General features: G+C 36.2%; 1 protein-coding gene across 2 annotated transcripts in view; it reads right to left on the minus strand.

Annotated features, from left to right (window-relative positions):
• OXCT1 (3-oxoacid CoA-transferase 1) overlaps positions 1-26,471 on the minus strand; it is a 144,720-nt gene that overhangs the window by 43,057 nt on the left and 75,192 nt on the right. For both annotated transcript variants that reach the window (XM_033179459.1, XM_033179458.1), the window contains exons 12-13: positions 25,382-25,454; positions 24,709-24,784 (exon numbers count right to left, since the gene is read on the minus strand). In XM_033179459.1, the coding sequence (XP_033035350.1) occupies positions 24,709-24,784; positions 25,382-25,454 (149 nt within the window). The remainder of the gene's footprint in view (positions 1-24,708; positions 24,785-25,381; positions 25,455-26,471) is intronic.

Here is a 26,471-nt window from a genome sequence, read left to right on the forward strand (position 1 = left end):
CTGTTTTCTTTCAAACATTCACAAAGGGTAAAGTTCATTTTTTCTCTTAGAAGGGCAAAAGAATAAATTCCATTATAATAAATAACAGAAGCACTGATGTGTATCAATTCAAAATGATTTTATGATAATTGTATACATTAGATCTGATAAATGTGCTATTTTCTGATTCCAGGCAGAATATTTGAAAATAAAAATTTACTTTACAGAAACTATCTATACTAGTTTATACCAGAAATTATACCAAAACCACATCAAGTTTCTCTAACACATTTTCTATTGCAAATGAACCTGAGCAAACAAAAATGATCCTGGTGTAAGTAAAACTCATTTTATTACCATGATCAGAGTCTTCATTCATCTATCGTAAGACAGTCCAGACCAACCACTTTATGCAGGTTAGAAAATGTCACAAATATAATAGGTTTGATTCTTAAAGAAATCAATTAACTTCAAATAAGAAAAATGAGTTCTGTTCCTAGCTATTAATGACACCAATTTATCTCATTTTGTAAAGTGTAAATACCATTCAAGAGAGTCTCCATAGTTCACTTACGAAACCTCATCGCTCCAGGAAAAAATTCCAATGCATATAAAATTGTCATTAATTATACAAGGTAATTAACTCCACCTTTGTATAGGAAATTAATAAGTATTTATTAAGTTAACAGTTAGAACTATGAAACCAATGTATTTTCTCTTCTTAAGGTACAATCAATATGTGACAAAGTTTTTTCGTTGTTATTAAGGCACTTTGGATTGGTTAAGCTCTTTGTATAAGGTCACATAGACTAACACTCTGATCTATTTGTTAGATTTTGAAAATGGACAGCAAGAGAAAAACATACTCCTAGCTCTGTTCTGAAGCTGTACTTGCAGTTTTCATAGAGTCTATTCATAATACTATAGAGATGAAAATAAACATCAGACAATCTGGCTAAGTGAGTTCACCTTGTTTTATCAGGCCTCTTAAAAAAGGCATTGATGGAGAGAGCTTGACCAAGTATTTCAGGATAAATAAAAAGGTACTCTAAGTTATTTAATTGAGTTTATTGAATTCAGCTAAGCACTGGAGCTTCTGGGCCTATATACTACCCAGAAACAGAATAAATTACATATTTAAAAACCAATGTGTATCAATTCAAAATGATTTTATGATAATTGTATACATTAGATCTGATAAATGTGCTATTTTCTGATTCCAGGCAGATATTTGAAAATAAAAATTTACTTTACTTTACATGTGTGTGTAAAGTAAACGTGTGTGTAAAGATGTGTGCCTGTGGTCCCAGCTACTCGAGAGGCTGAGGCAGGAAAATCACTTGAGCCCAGCAAGTCGAGGCCTCAGTGAGCAGCCACTGCACTCCAGCCTGGGCGACAGAGCGAGACTCCGTCTCAAAAAAAAAAAAAAAAAAAAAAAAAAATTCAAGGATAATTTATTTTCTTCCTTCCACTGAATCACTGAGAGAAATATATTAGAATCATATGAAATTGCTCACATAGGAGTATGACCTGCAAATATAGGAATTTCATGTGGTTGGTTCAACCTATGTTCTAATGGTGAGGTTTAAAAGATCACAATTACTATCACCTGATTTTTTAAAGGTTTATAATTTTAGGAAGTCTCCAATAGTCACTACAAAATAGGAAACTAAAATACAAATGGAAAAACATCATTTATGTGTCTGCATGTACTAAAATATATTAATCTCAACAACTCATTCACATGGAATATGAAATTATTATTATTTCTTTTGCCATTAGGGAATAGTTGTTCTCAGAAAGTTTATTTTCTGATCCCTCAAAGAGGGTGTGGGTTGGCTGGGGAGAAGGCGGAGGGAATGAGAACTACAACCATGGGCAGCACACACTTGCTCCATCACCTCCTCCCACTGTCTGCAAAGCTCTAAGAGTACAATTAGACACAGCTGGATGAGATTTAAAAAAAAAAACAGAGAGACAGTGACTGAAATAACATTAATAAATCAAAATCATTACCAGTGTTTTTTCCACAAAAGAAAGGATCAGAAAATAACTCAGACGATAAATTTTAAAGATTAAAAAAAAAGCAGTTAAGAGCAATTGCAAAAGAGCATGCTATATATAATAAATGTACGTGTCCTATTGAGCAAGTATTATAGGATTGGGTGGAATAATACAAAAGTATTTTGATTCTACATTAAATTAATAACTACTGTTTATCTCACGATGTCCTCTGGATTCAGTTGATGACCCCGTTTAATGACTGCTTAAGTACCTACTGGGAATTAATAGCTATGACATTCATAGCAAATTGATAACTCTGTGTTAGAGTCTTAATTTGTTCCTCCTGTGCAAGTCTTATTCTATGAAATAGGGATCCAGTGCTTCTCATATGTGGAGGCAGGTCTAACCTCTGGTTTGCTAAGAAAGCATACCCTAATCTCAGGACAAGGAGAACCATGGGCCTCCTATGTAACATCATTCCACACAGACTCAGGGCATGGAATGAGTCTCAGGTCTGAGTCTCAAGAGGGAAAAGCACATCCTCTTTGTGAGAATGATCCATCTCTGGGAGCAACAGAGAATGCTGAAGAGCAATGTCACTCTGGGAGGGTCCTATCATCACAGGCAGGAAAAACACAATTTCTCCTTTCAACACCAAAACCAGTTAAAAGAACGACTTTGGATGATTTGCCACAAAGTTAATATTTTTGAAAGATATAACAAGAGATTCAAAGAGCATTAATTTCTACCTTATCTTTTCAAGTCAACTGTGCATGCAATCTCTAAGATGGGGAAAAAAACGTGATGTGTCTTTAGAGAAAAGTAGTAGTAAAACAAAAGCTTTGGTGAAGAACTTGGTGGTGCAGAAATCAAACTACTGAGAACAGCTGGGCATGGTGGCTCAAGCCTGCAATCCCAGCACTTTGGGAGGCCAAGGCAGGCAGATCACTTGAACCCAGGAGTTCAAGATCAGCCTGGGGAACATGGTAAAACCCTGTCTCTACAATAATAATAATGATGATGATGATAATAATAATAATTAATAATAATAATTTAAATCACCTGGGTGTGGTTGCATGCACCTGTAGTATGAGCTACTTGGGAGGCTGAAGGGGGAGGACCACCTGAGCCCAGGAGGCCAAGGCTGTACTGAGCCATGATTGCACCAAGGAACGCACTACAGCCTGGGCTACAGAGTGAGACTCTATCCCCCTGCAACTGCACCCCCCCCACAAAAAAGTGAAAAACTGAGAATAGAATGGAAAATTGTTTTCAAAGTGAAATACAAAGAAAGATCAGAAGAGGTAAAAGATATATAGGAATATACAAAGTTTAACTCATTTCTTGATAGGCCAATGTTTCAACTCCCTGAATTTCATAGGAGACCTTTTAAATTTCTGATCTTGATGTTTACAATAACTTTGACCATTCATAGTACCAGGAATGAATGTTAAATGTGTGAAAAAACAGTATTTTAAAATCCCTGTGAGTAAAATCCCTGGTTACTTCCATTTCATTTTATAGGGACCTACATTGAGGTGCATGTTAAAGCTAGTACATTCTCAGATGAGAAGCAGGAGTTACAGTAAGTGAGAGGACTTTATTCCTTTTACAACATTACTATATGGCTACATGGCAGATATGACCTCATTCACATTCATCTGGAACTCAAGTGTCGCAGATACTTGGTGGTGAGGTGTAATTGCTGAAATGTCACTATTTTTAATCCTAAGAATGCCATTTTCTAGGTCTGGTATTTGGAGAAAATCACATTCTTTTGACACCACCTTGAGATTGTTATTCAGTAAGGAGTTACTTTTTTCCTCTATCTTTAGGAAAATGGTCTAAAATGAAAAGTTGTTTATTATTTAAAACCGCATGAGCATGAGTTAGTATGTGTGCATACATTACATAGCTCTGTCCATTGAGAAGGCCTAGAAGCAACGATAGGCCAGTAGCTACAAGCACACCTAGCACCTAGATCTTGGTTTTCTATATGTCATTCTCTTATTAGAGAATGACTTTTGAAGAAAAAGTTGACTCTAGGGGCACAAGAAATATAAGATGAGCATCTTGTAGTAGCAGAAAGTAAGGAAGTGCTCAATGAAAAACAAAAAGAATGGAAGGACACCAAAGGGGTACAGGAGAAAACCTGAAAGAGCTCCCAATGACTATAGCTGGAACAATGCGAGCATAAAAATAAACACGGGGTCAGGTGCAGGGGCTCACGCCTGTAATCCCAGCACTTTGGGAAATGGAGACGGGTGGATCACGAGGTCAGGAGATCAAGACCATCCTGGCTAACACGGTAAAACCCCATCTCTACTAAAAATACAAAAAATTAGCCGGGCGTGGTGGCACACACCTGTAGCCCCAGCTACTAGGGAGGCTGAGGCAGGAGAATCGCTTGAACCCAGGAAGTGGAGATTGCAGTGAGCCAAGATCACGTCACCGCACTCCAGCCTGGGTGACAGAGCAAGACTCTGTCTCTAAATAAATAAATAAATAAACAAACACAGTAGTGTATTACAACCAAAATATAAAACATACTTGAGAACATATTGATATAAACAAATGATTAAATAAATGGGAGAGAAGAGACAAATCTTTTCTCCAGAAGAATTGCAAAATACATAATATCCCTTCAACTGTTTATACTCAACACTTCTGACATCAAATATGTGGGTTTTTTCCTTACACCACCCAATTCTGCAACCAGTTGAGTGCCCAACAATTCAACTCACTTCTGACCCTAACTACCTGGAGTTAGCACAGGACACAACAGGTTAATGATTCAGTCTTACAAAACTGCTCCCCATTTCAAACCCTGACAGCAAGTCCAGGCCACCAGTACTTTTGCCGAACCAGCTATAAAGTCAAGAGGTTTCTACAACCCCCTCTCAGGTTCAATAATTTGCTATAACAGCTTACAGGGATTCAGGAAGGCATTTTGCTTGCTATTATTGGTTTATTATGAACAGACAACTAAGGAATGGCCCAATGGAAGAGATGAATAGGGCAAGGTTTGGGGGTGGGAGCACAGAGCTTCCATGCTGTATGCAGGTATGCCACTCTCCCAGAACGCTGATGTGTTCAGCAACCCAGAAGCACTTAGAACCCTGTCATTTAGGGGTTTTTATGGACATTTCATTACACAGGCATGATTAAGTCATTGGCCATTGGTGATTGAACTCAATCTCCAGAACCTCTCTCCTTCCTAGAGATTGTGTGTGGGGCTGAACTTTCCGGCTCTGTAATTATGTCTTGGTCTGTCTGGCAAACAGCTCCATACTGAAGTTATTTAAGGGCCCACCGAGAGTCATATTAGCATAAATTCAGGTATGGTTGAAAGGGGCTTATTATGAACAACAAAAATGCTCCTATGGCCCTATCGTTCAGGAAATTCCAAACATTTTAGAAGCTCTGTGTCAGGAATTGGGGGTCAAAGACAAAATATACTCCTTATCACAGTTTCCCTCCAAGAGGTAGAGCTTAATTTCCCTCCAGACCTTTGAGAGTGGGCTAAAAGTACTAAATTGCTTCCACAGAGAACAAAGTAGGGAAAGGAAAAAATAGTAATTTTATATAGTGAACAAACCTGGTAAGCACTATCTTCACCAAGTAATAAAGATTATTATCACCAGGGATGCAATGTAGATATCCTATAACCCCTGATATAAGAAGGGCACTCTACTTCTATGGTATTCTTTCTAAAAACCCATAACCTACATCTAATTATGAGAAAAATATCAGACAAATCCAGATTGGGGGACATTCTATAGGACATCCAGTTAATGCTTCAAGACTGATAAGAGTTATGAAAAACAAGGAAAGACTGAGAAACTGGCACAGATCAGAGAAGGCTAGAGAGCTATGATAACTAAAATGAATGCAGTACCCTGAACTGGATCCTGGAAAACTGGGTGGGGGGAATGTGGAAACTCTGTACTATCTCTGAAGCTTTTCTGTGAATCTAAAATAATTTTAATTTTTACAATAAAAACTTTATTTTAAAAACTCAATATGTGGCCTGTTCCTGTGTTGTTTTTTTTTTTTTTTCATCACAATGAAAACAAAATGGTTCTCAGATTTCCTAGTAACTCTTTAAGCCTGTTGCTAAAAGGCTTTGCAAAATCTGACTCAGAAAACAAGTAAATTTGAGAGAGTCAAATGAATCTTGCTTTGTTTTCAGCAATGATTTACTTTCTTATAGTAACTGAACTTTATTTCTTCGCAGAATCCAACACTTACCAGAACAGAGTACGCTAGCATAACAAAGTCATGAGTTAGTCTCTGAATAAATAAGATAAATCTAAGAATGGCATGCGTGGGATTTTTGTTTTTATTCTCAATGAAAAAAACTTTACTATCCAATTCATTATGTTGATAAGCCTATCTTGATGCTAGACATCTTAGATTCTGATAGAGCTTTGGAAAAAAAAAATCATACATGGTCTTTAGGACTTTTTAAAACAATGTCCTTTGATCATATTATTACCAGTTTGAGAAAATCAGAAATACAGACTGGACCTTTGCTCTGTGACAAATGATGTACCATTTCTATTTTTTAATATTCTTATTTTTCTTGTTATGATTTACTTTGTTCATATTGAACATCTTTTAATCAACTCAATTATATAAAGATAGTCCTCATCACCTAAAAAGTACTTGCAGAATGTATAACAAGCTCTCCTTTACAAAAAGGGGGCTGGGAGTGGTGGCTCATGCCTGTAATCGCAGCACTTTGGGAGGGTGAGGCAGGCGGATCATGAGGTCAGGAGTTCGAGACCAGCCTGACCAACATGGTGAAACCCCATCTCTACTAAAAATACAAAAATTAGCTGGACATGGTGGCGTGGGCCTGTAATCCCAGCTACTTAGGAGGCTGAGGCAGAAGGATCGCTTGAACCCGGGAGGTGGACGTTGCACAGCAAGCTGAGATCGTGCCACTGTACTCCAGCCTGGGCGACAAAGTGAGACTCCATCTCAAAAAAAAAGGAAAATACTGTTCAATGAAGAAAAGCTAAATACATCACCTGAAGTCACAGAACAAGTCAGAAAAATACCTGGCTGAAGTATTTCCCCCAGACTCCAGAAAGAGGTAATCGAATCCCCATAAAAGATGCCTCCTATTTTTAAAAGTCCAATATGTTGAACTTATTGCACTATTTTCTTTCTTATTGTTCCTAATCTGTTGGATGGTGTTAATTAATTTTGTTAAGAAGCAGACAACAAGCCTAGAGATGTCCTATGTACAATTTCTAAAAATATAGTCAGATCCTTCAGGACTAAAGTTACAAACCTTTCCAATATGCTTATAAATAAACCATTCATTTTTCACCAACCTGAAAGCCATGATTTATAAAAATTAAGTGTCCTAAAAACTACATGATTATAAGCAGAAGTTACATTCATGATGGAATTATGTTAGCAGATAAAGTTTCTAAGTGTTAGAGTAATAAGTTTGTTTTCATAAAGTTGTGGCAGTAAAAAAGTAAGAAAAATTTTGCCTTTCAATACAGCAATTTTTGTAATATTTGTGGATTAATTTTTGAGAGTCTGGTTATTTAGATCTGTCCTAGGCTACAATTATAATCCAGAAATATGCCAAACAAATAGTGAATGGCTAAAACATGTACTTGAGTCAAAGCTTATGAGGATTCTGTGTCAGGCCTTCATGCAGAACCTATTTATTTTCCTTATGCACAAATGTAAAAAGATTGATTAGATAATTTTCTATTCAGAACTATATTTAGAAGTTGGTACTTACATAGCTAAATTTGGATAATGTAAAAAAAGTCATAGATGGAATATCTTATTCTCTAATAATTCTCTATAAATGAAGTATTAGCAGAAATACTCCAATGATCTACCTGAGTTGTCAAATGGTAATATGGGTAGTGTTGAATTTATTGGAAACAAAGTTTAAAACTCTGCCTTTTACTTAAAATAATTCCACTTCACTGGTTAAAAGGGCAGAGAGAACGGTAAATGTAAAATACTGATGATTTTGCCTGGCATTCAGTTTAGACAGAAGAGGTCTGGAAACAGACAGGATAAAATGGGAGATGGGCAACTCATGTTCACCCAGTCCCAATCCCATATTGCTTTCATAACATGAATTTATCAAGATAACTCTAGGGCTTAAGGATATATGTCATATGACCCCCCAAAAAAAGCCAACTGCTCTATCTGGACCTTAACAATAACCATGATCATCTGTTCCAGTGCTGATACGCATCCCAGTTGCTAGTATGATCGAATGCTGCAAGTTCTTCAACAATGTCCCCCTACATCCATTAGACAGGTAAGGAATGCACACAAGCCAGAAGTGGTCAATGTATCATTTCTGCAAGTAATAAAAGCACTTAAGGTTCTCTTATTATCCTGAGTATAATTTTAATTGTATTCCTCAAGCTTTGAAATAAAGTTCTTATTTTTATTAGTTTCTAGATAAGTTATAATTTGTCTTTCTTTTTCGATCCAATGCCCCTTGGGAAAACATCATATGTTAGATTGTATGTGTTTTGCAACTTCTGACAAGGAAGTAAAATATTCTCAGAAGCAATACTGGAATGTGATTTTCACCATAGCATTGACTTTCAGAAGCAAATCCTCATTAAAATAGCTCTCCACATTTAAAAGTCTAAGATTACTATAGGCTAAATTATTAAATGTAGATTATTTCTAGATCTTATACGTGTTAGATGCTTGAACCAGGTAGAAAAATGTTGAAGTTTTACCACCTCTCAAATATCGATTTTTTTCTAAGTATTCAAAATTCCCCATTACATCGTAGCATCTTTAGAAATGTGTATATCCACAGCTTAGAGGTTAAATTTTAGCTTTCAGTTCTGTTAGGGATTTAATGAATCCAAGAACTTGATTTCAGAGATCAGATATGCACTGTCTGATAAGTTAGACTAGCTACATGTGGCTATATAAATCTGAATTAAACAAAATTAGAAATTGAGTTTGTCAGTTATACTAGCCACATTTCAAGTACTCAAAAGCCACATGTGGCTAATGGCTACCATACTGTACAAGCACATATAGAATTTCTCCATTATCACAGCAAGTTTTCCGGACTGTACTGTATTAGACCAACAGAGAGAATGTAATCTGTATAAGGCCACAATTTGTTAGTAACAAAGCTAAAACTAGAATTCAGGTCTTTAAATTTCTATGCTTACTCACTTGCTACTAACCACACTATCTCCAGGAACTAACACACAAAGAAAGTAAAAGATCTGAATACAATAACTAACAAGCTCAATCTTATATAAAATTATCTTATTTTCATGTGAAGTTTAGAAAAAAATCAAGTCACCTGGCCACCAAGAAAACCCAATAAATTCCAAAAAGCAATGTAAAGAGTAACTCCTCCAAGCCTTTGAAATTTGAAGAAAAAACAAGCATTCTTATACACCAGTAACAGACAAACAGAGAGCCAAATCAGGAATGAACTTTCATTCACAATTGCTTCAAAGAGAATAAAATACCTAGGAATCCAACTTACAAGGGATGTAAAGGACCTCTTCAAGGAGAACTACAAACCACTGCTCAGTGAAATAAAAGAGGACACAAACAAATGGAAGAACATACCATGCTCATGGATAGGAAGAATCAATATCGTGAAAATGGCCATACTGCCCAAGGTCATTTATAGATTCAATGCCATTCCCATTAAGCTCCCAATGACTTTCTTCACAGAACTGGAAAAAACTGCTTTAAAGTTCATGTGGAACCAAAAAAGAGCCTGCATTGCCAAGACAATCCTAAGCCAAAAGAACAAAGCTGGAGCCATCACGTTACCTGACTTCAAACTATACTACAAGGCTACGGTAACCAAAACAGCATCATACTGGTACCAAAACAGAAATATAGAACAATGAAATAGAACAGAGCCCTCAGAAATAATACCACACATCTACAGCCATCTGATCTTTGATAAACCTGAGAAAAACAAGAAACAGGGAAAGGATTCCCTATTTAATAAATGGTGCTGGGAAAATTGGCTAGCCACAAGTAGAAAGCTGAAACTGGATCCTTTCCTTACTCCTTATACGAAAACTAATTCAAGATGGATTAGAGGCTTAAATGTTAGACCTAAAACCATAAAAACCCTAGAAGAAAACCTAGGGAATACCATTCAGGACATAGGCATGGGCAAGGACTTCATGTCTACAACACCAAAAGCAATGGCAACAAAAGCCAAAACTGACAAATGGGATCTAATTAAACTAAATAGCTTCTGCACAGCTAAAGAAATTACCATCAGAGTGAAAAGGCAACCTACAGAATGGGAGAACATTTTTGCAATCTACTCATTTGACAAAGGGCTAATATCCACAACCTACAAAGAACTCAAACAAATATACAAGAAAAAACAAACAATCTCATCAAAAAGTGGGCAAAGGATATGAACAGACATTTCTCAAAAGAAGACATTCATACAGCCAACAGGCACATGAAAAAATGCTCATCATCACTCGCCATCAGAGAAATGCAAATCAAAACCACAATGAGATACCATCTCACACCAGTTAGAATGGCAATCATTAAAAAGTCAGGAAACAACAGGTGCTGGAGAGGATGTGGAGAAATAGGAACACTTTTACACTGTTGGTGGGACTGTAAACTAGTTCAACCATTGTGGAAAACAGTGTGGTGATTCCTCAAGGATCTAGAACTAGAAATACCATATGACCCAGTCATCCCATTACTGGGTATACACCCAAAGGATTATAAATCATGCTGCTATAAAGACACACGCACACGTATGTTTATTGCAGCACTATTCACAATAGCAAAGACTTGGAATCAACTCAAATGTCCATCAGTGACAGACTGGATTAAGAAAATGTGGCACATATACACCATGGAATACTATGCAGCCATAAAAAAGGATGAGTTTGTGTCCTTTGTAGGGACATGGATGCAGCTGGAAACCATCATTCTCAGCAAACTATCGCAAGAACAGAAAACCAAACATCGCATGTTCTCACTCATAGGTGGTAACTGAACAATGAGATCACGTGGACTCTGGAAGAGGAACATCACACACCGGGGCCTATTATAGGGAGGGGGGAGAGGGGAGGGATGGCATTGGGAGTTATACCTGATGTAAATGACGAGTTGATGGGTGTTGATGAGTTGATGGGTACAGCACACCAACATGGCACAAGTATACATATGTAACAAACCTGCACGTTATGCACATGTACCCTAGAACTTAAAGTATAAAAAAAAAAAAAAAATTATTGGGACAAAAAAGAAATCAAAACTGAAATTACAAGCTACCCAGAAATTAATGAAAATAAGAACTTTCTCAAAGATTATGACATGTAATTAAAATTATTTTCAGAAACATAGAGAGCCTTAAATGATTTTAATAGTAAGGACTGTAAATAAAGTAAACATTTGAATTTACAAATCTAGAACTAGTATAACATTAAAAAGTGAGTAAAAGTAAAGAAAATTAGTAACTCTGAACATCTACAGCATTAGGATAAAGAGAAGATAAAATAAGTCTGAGGAAATTAAAGGTATACAAGAATATGACATGTTTTGGGTGAATGAATTTGAAAATCCAAAAGAAATGGATGCTTTTTGGAAAATGCAAATTAACAAAATTGCCACAAGAAGTCAGAAAATCTGAGATGAAAAGGCACAAGAATAACTTACAAATTGTTAAAAATTGACTATTTGTATTAAAAACGAATTCAACATCAATTTAAATAATGACATTGATAAATTCAGGGTGAAGAACTTTGATTAAACACATGGAAACCACTGACTACATTCAACTGCCATTCAGTTTAAAAAATTAAGCAAAGGTCGAAAGGCAAACTGCTAGAACAGTATAAAGAACATTTATTAGAAGCACAAACAGCAAACATAATATTAAGTTAAAACTCTAAATTAATTCACCAAAATCAAGTTCCTCAATCATTACTATTTACATTGTTTTAATGATTAAATTTAAAATATTTTCGGATAAGAGAATTGTGTAGAGTATCTAATAATTTTTTTAAAATTATTATCGCTAATAAGAAAATTCAGTAAAATGAATAGGTATAAGAAATATACAGAAATCAATAGTTTTCCTTTATATTCGCAATAGACATTTGGAAACTGAAATTGACTATTCAGTTCAAAATATTGACAAGAAGTATAAAATAATGTAACAAATGTAATGGAGGTAAAATGAGAACTGGATAGTAAACTATACCATGTTACTGGACAAGATGACTTAACTAATGCAAACTCATTTAGTTCTTCCCAAACCAACATATTTCATGTTTAGTGTACTGCACTGACCTTATAGTACTGTCTCCCACATATTATTAACCTCATCATAGATATAAAAATATTCTCTACACAGGAAAGGAGTTTATTGGGTTTGCTCACCACTCTCCCCTCATTGTTAATACAACACCTAATGCAAAAAGAAAAAAAAATTAATTTTGTTGAATAAAAGCTATGCCATGGATCACATTTTACAAATAAAGAGTTGAGGTATAGAAAGGTAAAGTGACTGGAGGGACACAGCTGCTGCTTTTTTTTTTCCTTCAATTTTTATTTTAAGTAGCAGGGTACATGTGTAGGATATGCAGGTTTGTTACATAGGTAAATGTGTGCCATGGTGTTTTGCCATATAGATCATCCCATCACCTAGGTATTAAGCCCAGCATCCATTAGCTATTCTTCCTGATGCTCTCGCTACGCCCATACCCCAAAAGGCTGCGCATGTGTTGTTACCCCAATGGTGTCCATGTGTGTTCATCGTTCAGCTCCCACTTACAAGTGAGAATATGCAGTGTTTGGTTTTCTGTTCCTGCATTAGCTTGCTGAGGATAATGGCTTCCAAATCAGTCCAGGTCCCTGCAAAGAACATGATCTCTTTTCTTTATATGGCTGCATAGTATAGTATGGTTTATATGTACCACATTTTCTTTATTCAGTCTATAATTGGTAGGTATTTCGGTTGATTCCATGTCTTTGCTATTGTGAACAGTGAAGCAACGAACATAACACACACGTTTCTTTATAATAGAATGATTTATGTTCCCATGGGTATATACCCAGCAATGGGATTGCATGGTCAAACGGTATTTCTGCCTCTAGGTCTCTGAGGAATTGCCATACTGTCTTCCAAAATGGTTGAACTAATTTACACTCCCACCAACAGTGTAAAAGTGTTCCTTTTTCTCTACAACCTTGCTAGCACGTTTTTTTTTTTTCCTTTAATTTTTAGTAATAAGTCATTCTGACTGGAGTGAGATAGTATCTCATTATGGTTTTGATTTGCATTTCTCTAATGATCATAATGATCAGTGATGTTGAGCTTTTTTTCTTCTTCTTCTTCTTTGTTAGTGGAGTCACGCTGTGCTGCCCAGGCTGGAGTGCTGGAGTGCAGTGGTGTGACCTCAGCTCACTGCAACCTCCACCTCCTGGGTTCAAGTGATTCTCCTGCCTCAGCCTTCCAAGCAGATGAGATTACAGGTGCATGCCACCATGCCTAGCAAATTTTCATATTTTTGTAAAGATCAGGTTTCACTGTGTTGGCCAGGCTGGTCTCGAACTCTTGACCTGAAGTAATCCACCTGCCTTAGCCTCCCAAAGTGCTGGGATTATAGGCGTGAGCCACTGCCCCTGGAGATTTTCTTCATATTTGTTGGCCACATGTATGTCTTCTTTTGAGAAGTGTCTGTTCGTGCCCTTTGCCCACTTTTTAATGGGGTTAGTTTTTTCTCGTAAATATGCCTAAGTTCCTTATAGACTCTGGATATTAGTCATTTGTCAGATGGACATATTGCAAATATTTTCTCACATTCTGTAGGTTGTCTATTCATTCTGATGATAGTTTTTGGACACAGCCGCTTCTAAGTGTATTTGAAAGAAACACGGGAGGTTCTTTGTATTGGGATGTTGTTTTTCAAAGGTAAACTTTCCTCTGTGTAGTGGAAATAGCATCCCTACAAAACTATAGACAGAAGAGATGGGTCCTAGGGCTTAGCTACTAACTAGAGTTTTGCAGCCTGAGCTGAGTCACTTCATTTCTCCTGATTCAGGTTTTCTGCTAATAACATTAGGGTGCTGTATAGCTGAATGATATCAAAGAATTATATCCTTAATTCCTTACTGTTAGGTGGAATAATGGAATTGCAGTTTATGAAAAGAATCCTTTTATAAAGAAATTTGAAAATAATCTTTCAGATAATGCCAAAATGTTTATGGATGGAATACGTGTAGCATTTGCTTCAAAATAATCTGAGGAGAAGGGAAATTGAGTACAGATGAAACAAGACTGACCATAAGTGGATAACTGTCTAAGCTGGATGTATGCATTTACTATTCTATTTTTATAGAGACTATATTTAAACATTTTTTCAAAAGTGTTGATGAAGATGATCTCTAAACCAAAAGAACAGAGAAAGATTTCGCCAACTGGGAATGCGAAATTCAGTCATTTAATAAAATTCAGTCTTCAGGATTCATTAGCTTTTAGCTGCAGGGTCACCAGCAGTAGTCATTAGCCCTTTGGTTTCATTCCCTGCTAAGTCATATCAGCAACACTATGATTTATCATATTACTAATAATGGGTTTTGAGGAAGCCTCATCTACCATTTTTAATATGTCTTCTCCTCCTTTTAAGTGAGCTGTTTAATGAGAAGAGGATGCTGCAGTCATACAAATGCATCATTAGCCAAAAGGATATTTATAGCAAATATCAAACTCACTCATTGTTCATGAGAGAGACAGAGATCGACTGATTCGAAAATGACCAAAATCCCACTCTATGCAAAGAAGTCTGCCTTTCAACAACAGAGGAGATGGAGAATATTTGATTAAATTCTTACAAGAGTGTCTGGTAGGCAGTGTAGCAGCATGGTTTGGAATCAGGTATCTAGCTCACCTTTCTTTCAGTCCATGGGTTGAATATATCCACGTTCCAGTGAAGAAACAAAGTCTTAGAGGTAAGCAGTTGTTCAAAATATATCATATGAAACACAGCAAGGAGAGAAATATTTCCTTTCCTCCAGATAAAAAAGACTCAGGTAGCAATCAAAAGGCAAAATCTCTGTAAGATTGTTGAAGATGGAGAAAGTCTTTCACATTCTCATGTCCCTTTGCTTCTGTCAAAGGTTAACATGAGGGCCTAGGCTGGGTGAAATGGCTTGCTAATGAATTTGCTTTTGTTCCTTTCAGGTATTAATCTTTTAAAAAATTATCTTCAGTATTCCTCCCTTTGCAATAATTCTGATATTTCTCCAATTGTGCTTCAATGTTTCCCATTTAGCAAGTATTGCAAGATAATTTTATAAACATTCTTTGTGGAGGGCCTGAAATTTTCCAAAGAATTCTTTGATTGGTAGATTATAAAAAACAAAATGGGTAAATAAAATGGATAAAGTACTTCATATATGACATTTAGGTTAATTAAAAGTGACTGGGCAGTAGAAACTTTTGAATTTGGGTAAAAGCTTAAAGAAAACAGGATGCAGAAGAACAAACATGCAAATGGTCCACCTACAATAAAATGCTACCACGAACAACAGTCATGTATACTCAACATATATCCTTCAAACTACAACAGGCTTTACCTGACAACCATTTCTTCATAAGGCTTACAGAATGCTATACAGATTTTTATGTATTTTGCACGTTGTTTTGCTTCCATTCTGAAAGGCAGTTAAATATTCCCAAAAGTACCTGAGGCAGAATGTGAAGCACATAAGAGCAAAGAAGACTACTTCCACTTCTCTTTCCATCACTTGCCACAGATGTGAACTTGAATAGTTAACTCCCTTGGCCTGAATCTCTTCATCTATAATAACAGGAATATTTGTATTTAACTCAGTTTCTGTGAGAATAAAATGGCAATAAATATTCAGAACCTGGCCAGTGGCATATGCTTAATAACTGTTAGTTCCCTCCTTGTAAAAATAGATTTAGAATTTAGCTGTGGCTTTTAAACCTTAATCATAGCTTTTAATCATTGACAGGATCTTTCAAGTAAGAGAAATTTTCCTCACAAAATGAATATATCAAATATGTCAGTTTCTAAATATACCTGTAGTCTGAAAAATATCAGGTGTAAATAAGGAAACTAAACATTAATTTTCAATATGTTTTCCAGATAGTCATAGATAAAACTATTTTTGGATAACCAAATATAGCACCCAGGAAAAGTATAATCAATAGCTTATGTTTCTAATAACATCCTAAATCGGTGAATCACTAATAAAAAGTTGCCTTTCTGAAAAAAATGCATATCCATTTGTTAAATCGTATGAGAGGAAATAATATTTTGCTCTTGGAAATTCTGAAGACATTAAATGCACTTTTAATTAGCACAGGAAGTAAAGCTCCATCCCAACGGGTCAGTATTTTTATTCTCTAGTAGGGCAACAGGGCTTGGCCGGGTTCTTCCACAGTCCTCTGTGGAAAACAGAACAGGCTAGGGGGAACTGCCCAGAGGTATTAGAACCATAGATGGAAAACACCCTTATATGCACCAAGGCTTAGCTGAATATGAGCTTAAATGGGCAAATATGTTGGAAACATATTAGAGTTTTTTTCTTCATTTTTAAAGATTACTTAAAAAGACAGTTGACTGTTTACAGCAAAAATAATAGCAAAATATTGTAAGATTTATATCACGTGCAGAATTAAATATGATAAATAGAGAGGATTAATGGCAACAAGAAAAAGCCAGGTTCATGAGCAAAAGTGGTGGTAATCATATGTTAGATGAGATCTTACTGTCTCACTTTTGACTGACAGAAGAGCTAGGAGATACCAGCATGTAGGATAGATGCTCAGAAGTAGAATTTACAAAGGAAATAGTCAAAAGCACATCCCAAGGCTCTTAGTACCCTCAGCTGGACCAAGGAATACAGTATAGGAATAGCAAAGGTTTTGTATGAAGGATTTATTTGATGAAAAGTATCCTACCTACCCCCACATTTCTCAGCAACCAAGGAAGGGGTAAGGGTATGCCTGCTGCTCACTCCATTGACAACTCAGAGCCTGAAAGATGGGGAGTGCAGATAGGGAGTGCTGTCTGACTCCTACCTAAGAAAGTTAAAGGGGTTGTTTTGAGGAAGTAACTACACTATCACTGGAGGCAATACAAGAAATGTGAGTGCTTCCCACATGGGGGCCATGTGAGAGAGGACCAACCTCAACAGGTTTTAATGCTTTGTTAACAGGATAGCCGAGGAAGAGGGACCCCACCGGTAAGAGTCTATGTGTTAAGTGGACCACAAAAAAGTCAGAAGCTGCTGGAGAAACATCCAGCCATCACCCATAGGAGCAGCTGCTGCAGGAGGAACCAAGAAGGGGGTCTCTAAAGATGACCGCTCACCCCACTCCACATACACAGAGGGATCAGCTTTAAATACTTTTATGGACCAGAGATCACGGAGCCAGCAAACAGTATTACCAATCTCCTGCTATGTAAAATCTTTCCTGCCCTATTTCCTTGCCTTCCCTTTCTCTTGAATTTTGATCCTGGTGGATGCCAAACAGTGAGCTAAAAGAGGAGGGGAGTAGAGAAAGAGCAAAACAATACCATGTAACCTTCTTCAAATGCAGGCAGACTGTAGCTGGGAGATCAAAAACGAGGAAATTCATTGCTTTTGAATGATTATTAAAGCATTGTTCACTGTTTTGGAATGGACCCTCTAATATCTGAATGAAGACTGAGTTTATGAATTAAAGTGACCTAAGAGCTGTTTATTTTCCTGGAGTGAGCTGAAATGTCATGCAGCCGAGTATTCATTAATGGCAGAGGAAAAGCTTCCCTAACAGAATAGGTTAAAGAGTACCACAGGAGATAAAAATAGCTGTGCTTTTATTCTATCTCATATCTAGAGTTTGTTCAAAATATTATAAACAGAAGAGGTACACACACATTCACATACACGCTTGTTACAATGGCTCTCCTAAGATACATTCACTAGCACAGAATAGTCATTATCAATGTTGTTTTTTTAATATAACTAAAGAGAGCAACACTGGAATTTGATGAGAGATAATTGCTAGAAGCCAAAAGGAAGGTCTCCAAAACAAGAAGAAAACGAGTAAATGCCCTCCAGAAGAGTAAGGTACGGCTGCCCTTTAAACAATCCCAGAGAGCAGCTTTTTAAAGAAATGCCAAATTACAGAAGAAAATAATAAAGCTTTTAAAAAGCTGATCTCAGTGTTGGTAATAGAGTAGAAACAGTGTGAAAGTAAACTGGGATAATTTTTCTGGCCAGTAACTCAGTGATACATCAAAATCCCTAAAATACTGACAAAGATATTCTATTTCTAGGGATTTGTACTAAGAAAACCATCGGTAAATATACAATGACATAAATTCAAACATGTTATTAATGATATTAAACAGTTAGAAAAACCAAACTGACACGAAAAAGTAGCTTTCAGACATTAGACAACACACAGTATGGGACTACCATTTCGAAAGAAGAGAAGCCAACAAGATAGATCTACAATTTCCCCCAGCTTACTGCCTGGAGAGAATTTGTAAGATGCAGTACAGGAAGTGAAACCCAGCAATTTTGTTGGCTTTAGAGAGCCTGAGGCAACTACAATTTGAGATCTGAAAATACCAGAAAGGAGATATTATACAGAGTGAGAGCTCAGATTTGCAGAGGAAGAAGGTCTCAAGTCTTTGGCAGAGTATGGATATGTGCATACATGAGAAGAAATTAGTCAGAGCCTGAAAAAGAACCACTAAGCAAGCATTAGACAAAAAGAAGGAAAAAAAAGGCTCAAAACTAACACAGGTCTAGGCACAATTCACAATCCTACCAAACAGTGAGGAAAGATTGTGTAATATAGGGGGCATCAGGCAGAGTCCTCTGAAGAAAACAGCCTCAGTAGTGGGGCTAAATTAGACTGCAACTAAAGGCTACTCTCAACTAATCTTAACACAGCTTAAAAGGAAATATTGAAAAAGATCAACCTGAAAGACATCCACAGATTTTATACCACAAGAAACATCCAAGGATGTCCTTCAAGCAGAAGGAAAACAACATCAAATGGCAATCTAGATCTGTGCATAGAAAAAGTGCAACAAACAGAAAATATGTTGGAAAAATACAAAAGATTTTTCCTCATTTTTAAAGATTACTTAAAAAGATAGTCGAGTGTTTAGAGCAAAAATAAGAGCAAAGTATAAGGTTTATGTCACATGCAGAATTAAATATCACTAAAGAACACACAATAAGGGCAGAAAATAGAAGTTTACTATTGTATAATTCTTACATTATATATAAAGTCATATATTACTTGAAGTAGATTGTGATAAAATACATATATGGTAGACCCTAGAGAAGCCACTAAAAAGTAATCCAACAGTAAAGATAAAATACTCAAAAAATACTTAACTGATCCCAAAGAAATCAAAGGGCAAAAAGGACAGATGAAGTAAACAGAAAAAAAAAAAAAAACCTGACAGATTTAAACCCAACCATATTGATAACTACATTAAATGTAAATGGTCTAAACCTCCAATTATGATTTAGAGATTATAAGATAACAATCTAACGATATGATTACAAAAACTTACTTAAAAATAAAGGTGTTCACAGGTTATAGGCAGAAGAATGGAGAAACATACTTTGAAGAGTGACTATATCAGCATCAGACAGTAGACTTCAATATAAGGAATATTATTGAAGAGACAAAATGACAGATCAATTCATCAAGAGAATGTAAGCTTAAACGTGTATGAATGCAAGCAGTAACAGCTCTAAAACAGATAAAGCAAAAAGTCATATAACTGAAAGAAAAACAGAAAAATCCACAATTACAGCTGAAGATCTCAAGACTACTCTCTCAGTAATTGATAAGACACAGAACACTTGAACAATACTAACTGCCTGTTTGATCCAATTGGCACTTACAGAACATTGTACCCAACAAGAGCAGAATATATATTCAAGTGCAAATGGAACAGTTACTAAAATAGACTACATTCTGGGCCATAAACAAGTCTCAAGTTTAAAAGGACTGAAATCATAAAGTGTGTTCTCTCACCTCAAAATAATTAAACTGAAAAATTTTTTAAGGTTATGTGGAAAATCATCAAATATTTGGAAACTGATATACTTTTAAATAAACAATGGGCCATACAAAAAATAACAAGAAAGATTAGAAAGTATTTTGAAGAGACTGAAACAATATAAAAATCTGTAGGACATTACTTGCTTATATTAGAGAAAAAAAGTTTCAAATCAATGATCTAAGGCAGGAGTTGGCAAACTTTTTCTGTAAAGGGCCAAATGGTAAACATTTTAGGCTTTGCAAGCCACACAGTTTCTAACCTAACTACTTAACTCTGCTGTGGCAGTACAAAAGCAGCCATAAAAAATACGTAAATGAGTGGATATGGCTATGTTCCAAGAAAAATTTACAAAAATAGGCAGTGGGCCAGATTTGGTACAGGGAACACAGTTTGCTGACCCCTGTTAGAATATCAGCTCCATAAATGCAGAGAATTTTGTCTGTTTTGTTAACTATTGCATCCCCCAAAACATTGTCATTTATATTTAACAGTGCCTGACCCTTAATATATGCCAGATCAATACATGTTGAATGAATTAGTGAATTTAATCCTCAGAACAAGCATGAGTTAAAAACTGTCATTTTACCAATGAATATACTATAACAGTGATACACTACATGATCAATAAGAACCAGTATTTATGCTCAAGTCTGTCTAATTCCAAAGTTTTATGAGCTTTCCACTACATTACACTAATAAGACAAAGGCATTACTAATTGTAAAAGTTTCATATGACTTCATATGGATTTTCCACCTGTCTTTCTTTTCCTGAACCTCAGGACCAAATGAACAATACACTAAAGTTAAAACAATATCTAGAGATTTACGCTTATTTCTTCACCTATGTCATAATATATTTAAATATCTATATTTTAGATTAATATTTGGATTACAGTTGATGCAACTAAACAGATTGAATCTTGAACACAAACTCCCTTGTAGTTTTATAACCAGGAATACTAGAGACTTAACTTATTTAAAACAGGTAGCATGTCGAGAGAACCCAATCAATTTTATGTGCTCAAATACGTAGCACATATGAGTATGACATTAATTCGTATTTATTCTTTTCAAATGCACAAAGATGTGAAAAATGTGAGGGAGTAAAGGGAAAAAAAAGACACCAAAAGTGTCCCATTCTTTCTTGCCCTAAGAATGCCTCATTCAATCCTCTCCACATAGAGCAGGGCTCTTGGCTCTTGTGCCATTCACGTACTGCAGCCCTGTCCAGTGCGTTGCTATTTTGTGCTTTCATAACCAGCTCTCATTGCTGACCATACACATCTGCTTCCCTTTATAAGTCAATAATCAATGCCAGCTGTTCTCCAAAAATAGGCATTCAGAAGGCACTAGAGCAGCTCTGAATATAGATTCAGCGGACTGCACATCTTTCCATCATTTATTTGCTTGCCTGGGGTTTTACCATCATCACAATCAACAGGGAGCTTGAAGGAGCCAACTACTGTTTTGTCAAGTTTTCCTCCTTTGGATGCTCAGGGTAGAACTGTTAAAAATCTGTGTACATGAGACCAACACTGCATACTAAGAAGCTATTAAAGGGTAAGACAAATAGCACCCACACTGTTTGCTTGCCCTGAAGGCTTAATGTTTATTGTAATCTGATGCTGTAATGATTGATGACGATGTCATGATGCTGAGAACTCATGGCTCATACAGCCATTGAAAGATTATTAAACTCAGGAAAAAGATAAAAGTAAATGAAAAATTATATAGTAAAGTTGAATTTTTCAGCTTCTTGACTGCCAGATCTTGCAATAAAAACATATTTAAATTATATAAGTCAACAAATCTTTGGGACAAATAAAAATAGATAGCTTACTGAAATTACATAAGGAAGGTAAGCTCTATCTTTATCCATAACCAATAAATGAAAAAAATGTGCCCTCAAAGGGCTTAATTTTGGTGCTTGAATAGGGACTTAGGATAAGCAGGTTGTACTGACTCCTGTAAAATCATCTCACTTATACCAGTGTATTTTAAGGTAAATATTTCCTTTTTAATTTTAAGTAATAGAGCATTACTTAATAGCTACTATTTAGAGAGTGCTTGCAGTGTTCACTTCATTTTCTTCTCACTTAATCCTAGCCAAAACATGTGCTCCAGATCACATAATTTGTAAGGGGTAGGGCTGAAATTAAAACCAAACTAAACCTCATGGAGTTGATTATGAAGCTGCCCTGAGTCTCAAACAGTGAAAATATGCATGGTGCATCCCATACAAAGAAGTTAGGAAATGATTATCAGTTATGAAAGTAACAAAAAAATTGCTAATCAGAAGTAACACTACCAACTTCCACTACCAAAACAGTGGAACCAAACCCCAGAACACTTCTTATGCTTAATTTTTCTCAACTAGATTTTCATGATGTTCCTACAGAACTCCAGAGCTGTTCACCCCACTAGGTCCATTCCTTCGGGAACTCATGGGCTCCAAGTTATATTGAGAAAAGTATAAAGTAATAAACATTTGTATTTTAATCATTCACAGGAATCTTAACAGGATATGTAAAAATATGATACACATCTGCAAAGCTTTCCTACAAATAACTACACAGTGTACACTGTCACTATGAGAACTTCCAGCCTTACTACGTGCTAAATCATAATATAAACAAATGTTATACTGATATAAAGATGCCCATGTTCCCCGAAGGGAAGAAGATATTTAACACATTTCTGCTTCATACCGAGGACCACTGTGCAAACTGATTTCAAAAATCATTAGTACAGAGAAATAGATGTATTTAAAACCCTATTGCATTTGTTCATAGGACCCAATGCTTTTCTCTTCCTTCCCAGGAATCTGCAACTTCTTATAAGAACAACAACCTATTTACCAGGTACTATGTGTCAAGCTCTGTGCTATGTACTTTGTACTCATTGTCACATGTATTCCTTCATATAGTCCTATAAAGTAGGTACTATTATATGATTCCTATTTTACAGATGAGGAAAAAATAGGAAATTAGCTCCAGTTGCACTGCCAGCAAGTGTCAGAAATAAGACTTTAATCCAGGACTATCTCACTACAGGGCCTTGCTCTTACCCACTAAGCTAAGAAAACCAAATGAGACCCCTAACGTTATCTGGTTTCAAACCCTCACTTTATAGATGAGGGCATTTTAAGCCAAAGAGCATAAGTGAAATGTTCAAGGTCACACCTTGATTACTGGTAGAGTGAGTGCTAAAATCCAGGGCTTGCTTTCCTGTACTCACTCTACTACCCCATATGGCCCTTTTCTAAAATTTGAAAACAGAAATACATTGTAATATCTTACGCAAGTATTTCCATAAACTTTCTATCTGATTCACTGTGTGATACTCAGGAGACTCTCCCTGATTTTTTCGAAGCAATCAAAAGCTGCTAACCCTTGTAACTATGGCTGATTCTGAAAGATCAATATTTTTACAACTAAACTAACAATATAATCCACAATTTGCTAAGAGTTCTTACTATGATGGCTCAATGATGTTTTTCTCTTACATTTTAAAATGAGGTGAGTTGTAATCAATCTTTAATATGCTGGTTCCAAACCTGGTCACATATTAGAACCATCTGAGTTGCTTTGAATGACCCAGTGTCCAGGCTACATCCCAGATTAATTAAATTAGAGATTACCTGGGCTGGAACCTAGGCACTGAAATTTCTTAAAACTCTGATTTGGAAACTAGGGTTTGAATAATTATCAAAACTTAAACACCATTTCAAGTGACATTAGATCAAATGAACTAGACTAACATGATCTCTAACACTGTTATCAACTGCATTAATCCACCTTCCTCAAAAAATTATTAAAAAACAAATTTAAGAGATTTCAAGAAAACTGTCATATCATAGACCACCAGCCTCAGTTATTTGACAAGATTCTTCTTAGTTGGTTCTATAGAAAAATATGGAAATCCTTGAATACACACACAAAGAGCAACTGAGCTACCAGCCAAAATGAGCTCATAATCATAAACATACCCATTGTTGTTTCCATGCATGTACTTGGGAAGCAACAACCTGGTCTACAATGAACTACACTCATGAATTAAGCAGTGATAACAGTCCACTTTCCAAAGCTAATTCTAGGAGGTTTCTTCCTTGATTTACGTCATTAAATGACAACTGCGCATTTCACAATGATAGTAAACTCTCATGTTTTGAATTCCATAGTAGAGGACAATGATTATGGGGTCACATGACCAATCAAGATGATTTCAATCACTGATTAACAGAATTAACAATTAACAACGTTAATTAACAATTAACAATGCTAACAAACTTGTTAATTGTTCTTCCTAGTTTAAAACTTTAGTTATGGTAAATATTTGTATTTCTTATTTTCAGAGTATAATTAGCCCTTTTTCTGTTTTTTAAGTCTTCTCTAACTTGGTTTCTTCTAAGGAAGATGTTTTGGCTCTGATCTTGCCTACTTTCAGTCCCAACTGAAGAGTAAATTGGCAAAGCTGAATACTTCTCAGTGCTTACTTAATTAAAATTTGATTCTAGTAAGAAATATATATTAAAATATTTCATTTTTAAAGAATTGTGATCTCATGGCCCTTTTTCTTAGTATTTAAAAAGTAACTATTCTGATCCAAACGTAATTCAGAATAAAAAATGTCTACTTACAGGTATCATCCAGTTAGCCAGGTCACCATATTTGGAAACCTGCATCGCTCCTAGCATTGTCAGATCGACATGTCCCCTGAGAAAGAAAGAGGAAGAATAAAGTGAACCTCACAAGCTTTTGTCCCCTTTGCTTGAACTTGCCAGCAATTAGAATAACTTCATACCACCAAAATATATTTGCTTCCCCCCACCACACAACTGATTTCCTAATAGAGCTCCACGCTGACAGAGAAATAATCATTAAGAATTCTTTTGTGAAAAAAATGTTATAGTATATATTGGCTCAATAACAAACTATGAACAGGTGTACACAGGAAGATTGTTTCCTTCAGTGAGGCAGAATATGACTATCTGAACACAAACACTAGCTAGAAAGTGAACACAGTTTGAAGAAAATGTTAGAATCCTCAGAAAGCACCTTATAAATGTTTATTTCAGTCTGGTTGGCACAAAGACATGGATTCCATTTTGGGGATTCTTTTCCTAACAGTGGGCTGGATATGCAATGTCCAACATTCGATGTGAATAATTTCACATCATGCAGCCAAACAAACTCCTGATAGTTTTCTGGCTGGGAAATGTGACTGTGTTTCAGAGCCTTGCTAACACACTCAGAAGATGACTCAGCTCATTCCACACAGTGTGAAACATGAGGGGCTCTGTTATTACGTACCCTCTAATCATTGCAAATGATTCATCGCTGGAGAAAAAAGAGGCTCCTGGAAGAATAGTAACTGTTTCCTTGCCTAAAGACACACACACACAAAAGAAAGAAAAGGCTATTAGATTTCTAAGAGTATCATGGTGAACAGAGGTCCGTATCTTCTCCATTCCCAAAAAAACTTAAACTCCCTTTACCAAAATGCAGTGACATAGCAGGTGGGGGGACACAACAGGAACCTTTTGTGGTGGAAAGTATTTTGTCACTGACATTGCTTTTGCCTTTGCACGATGATAATAAAAAGCAGATCACTTTTTGTTTTCTTATTGTCTGGAAATTCTCTACAGCAGCAGTCCCCTTTTTGGCACCTCAGAGCGGTTTCGTGGAAGACAGTTTTTCCACGGATTGGGGGATGGGGATGGTTTCAAGATGAAACTGTTGTTCCACATCAGCTTATCAAGCGTTAGGTTACCATAAGGAATGGGCAACCTAGATCCCTCATACGCACAGTTTACAATGGGTTCGGTTGGGCTCCTACCAGAATCTAATATTGCTGCTGATTTGAGAGGAGGCCAAGTTTAGGTGGTAATGCTCTTTGGCTTGACTGCCGCTCACCTCCTGCTGTGCAGCCTGGTTCCTAACAGGCCATGGACCGGTACTGGTCCACGGCCCAGGGGTTAGGGACCCCCGTTCTACAGGAAATGCACTCCTCTATTATCTATACCTCTCTAGCCTCTCACCATCCCCATTCCCTTCACAATCCTCTGCTAAATACTACTTGGGAATGAGGAGGAAGGGAGTTCTGGGGTAACACCTGTCAGAATCCAATGCTACTGTAAGTCACTGGGACAGAGAGACTGTGGAATCAGTATGAACATGAGAAGGAATGCAATTTTGAAGAGAATTACACAGGATATGCACCGCAGTTTCTTTTTTAATCAACAAATAACTTTCAGTGATAAGAATAACTTCGGAAACTCTAATGTACAGCATATAGTATTAACTATAGTTAATACTATACTATATAATTGAAATTGCTAGAAAAGTGGATCTTAAGAGTTCTCACTACAAAAAAAGGTAACTATGTGAGATGATGGATGTG

This window comes from Trachypithecus francoisi, unplaced genomic scaffold, assembly GCF_009764315.1.
Source record: "Trachypithecus francoisi isolate TF-2019V2 unplaced genomic scaffold, Tfra_2.0 Lachesis_group2, whole genome shotgun sequence".
Lineage (NCBI taxonomy): Eukaryota > Metazoa > Chordata > Mammalia > Primates > Cercopithecidae > Trachypithecus > Trachypithecus francoisi.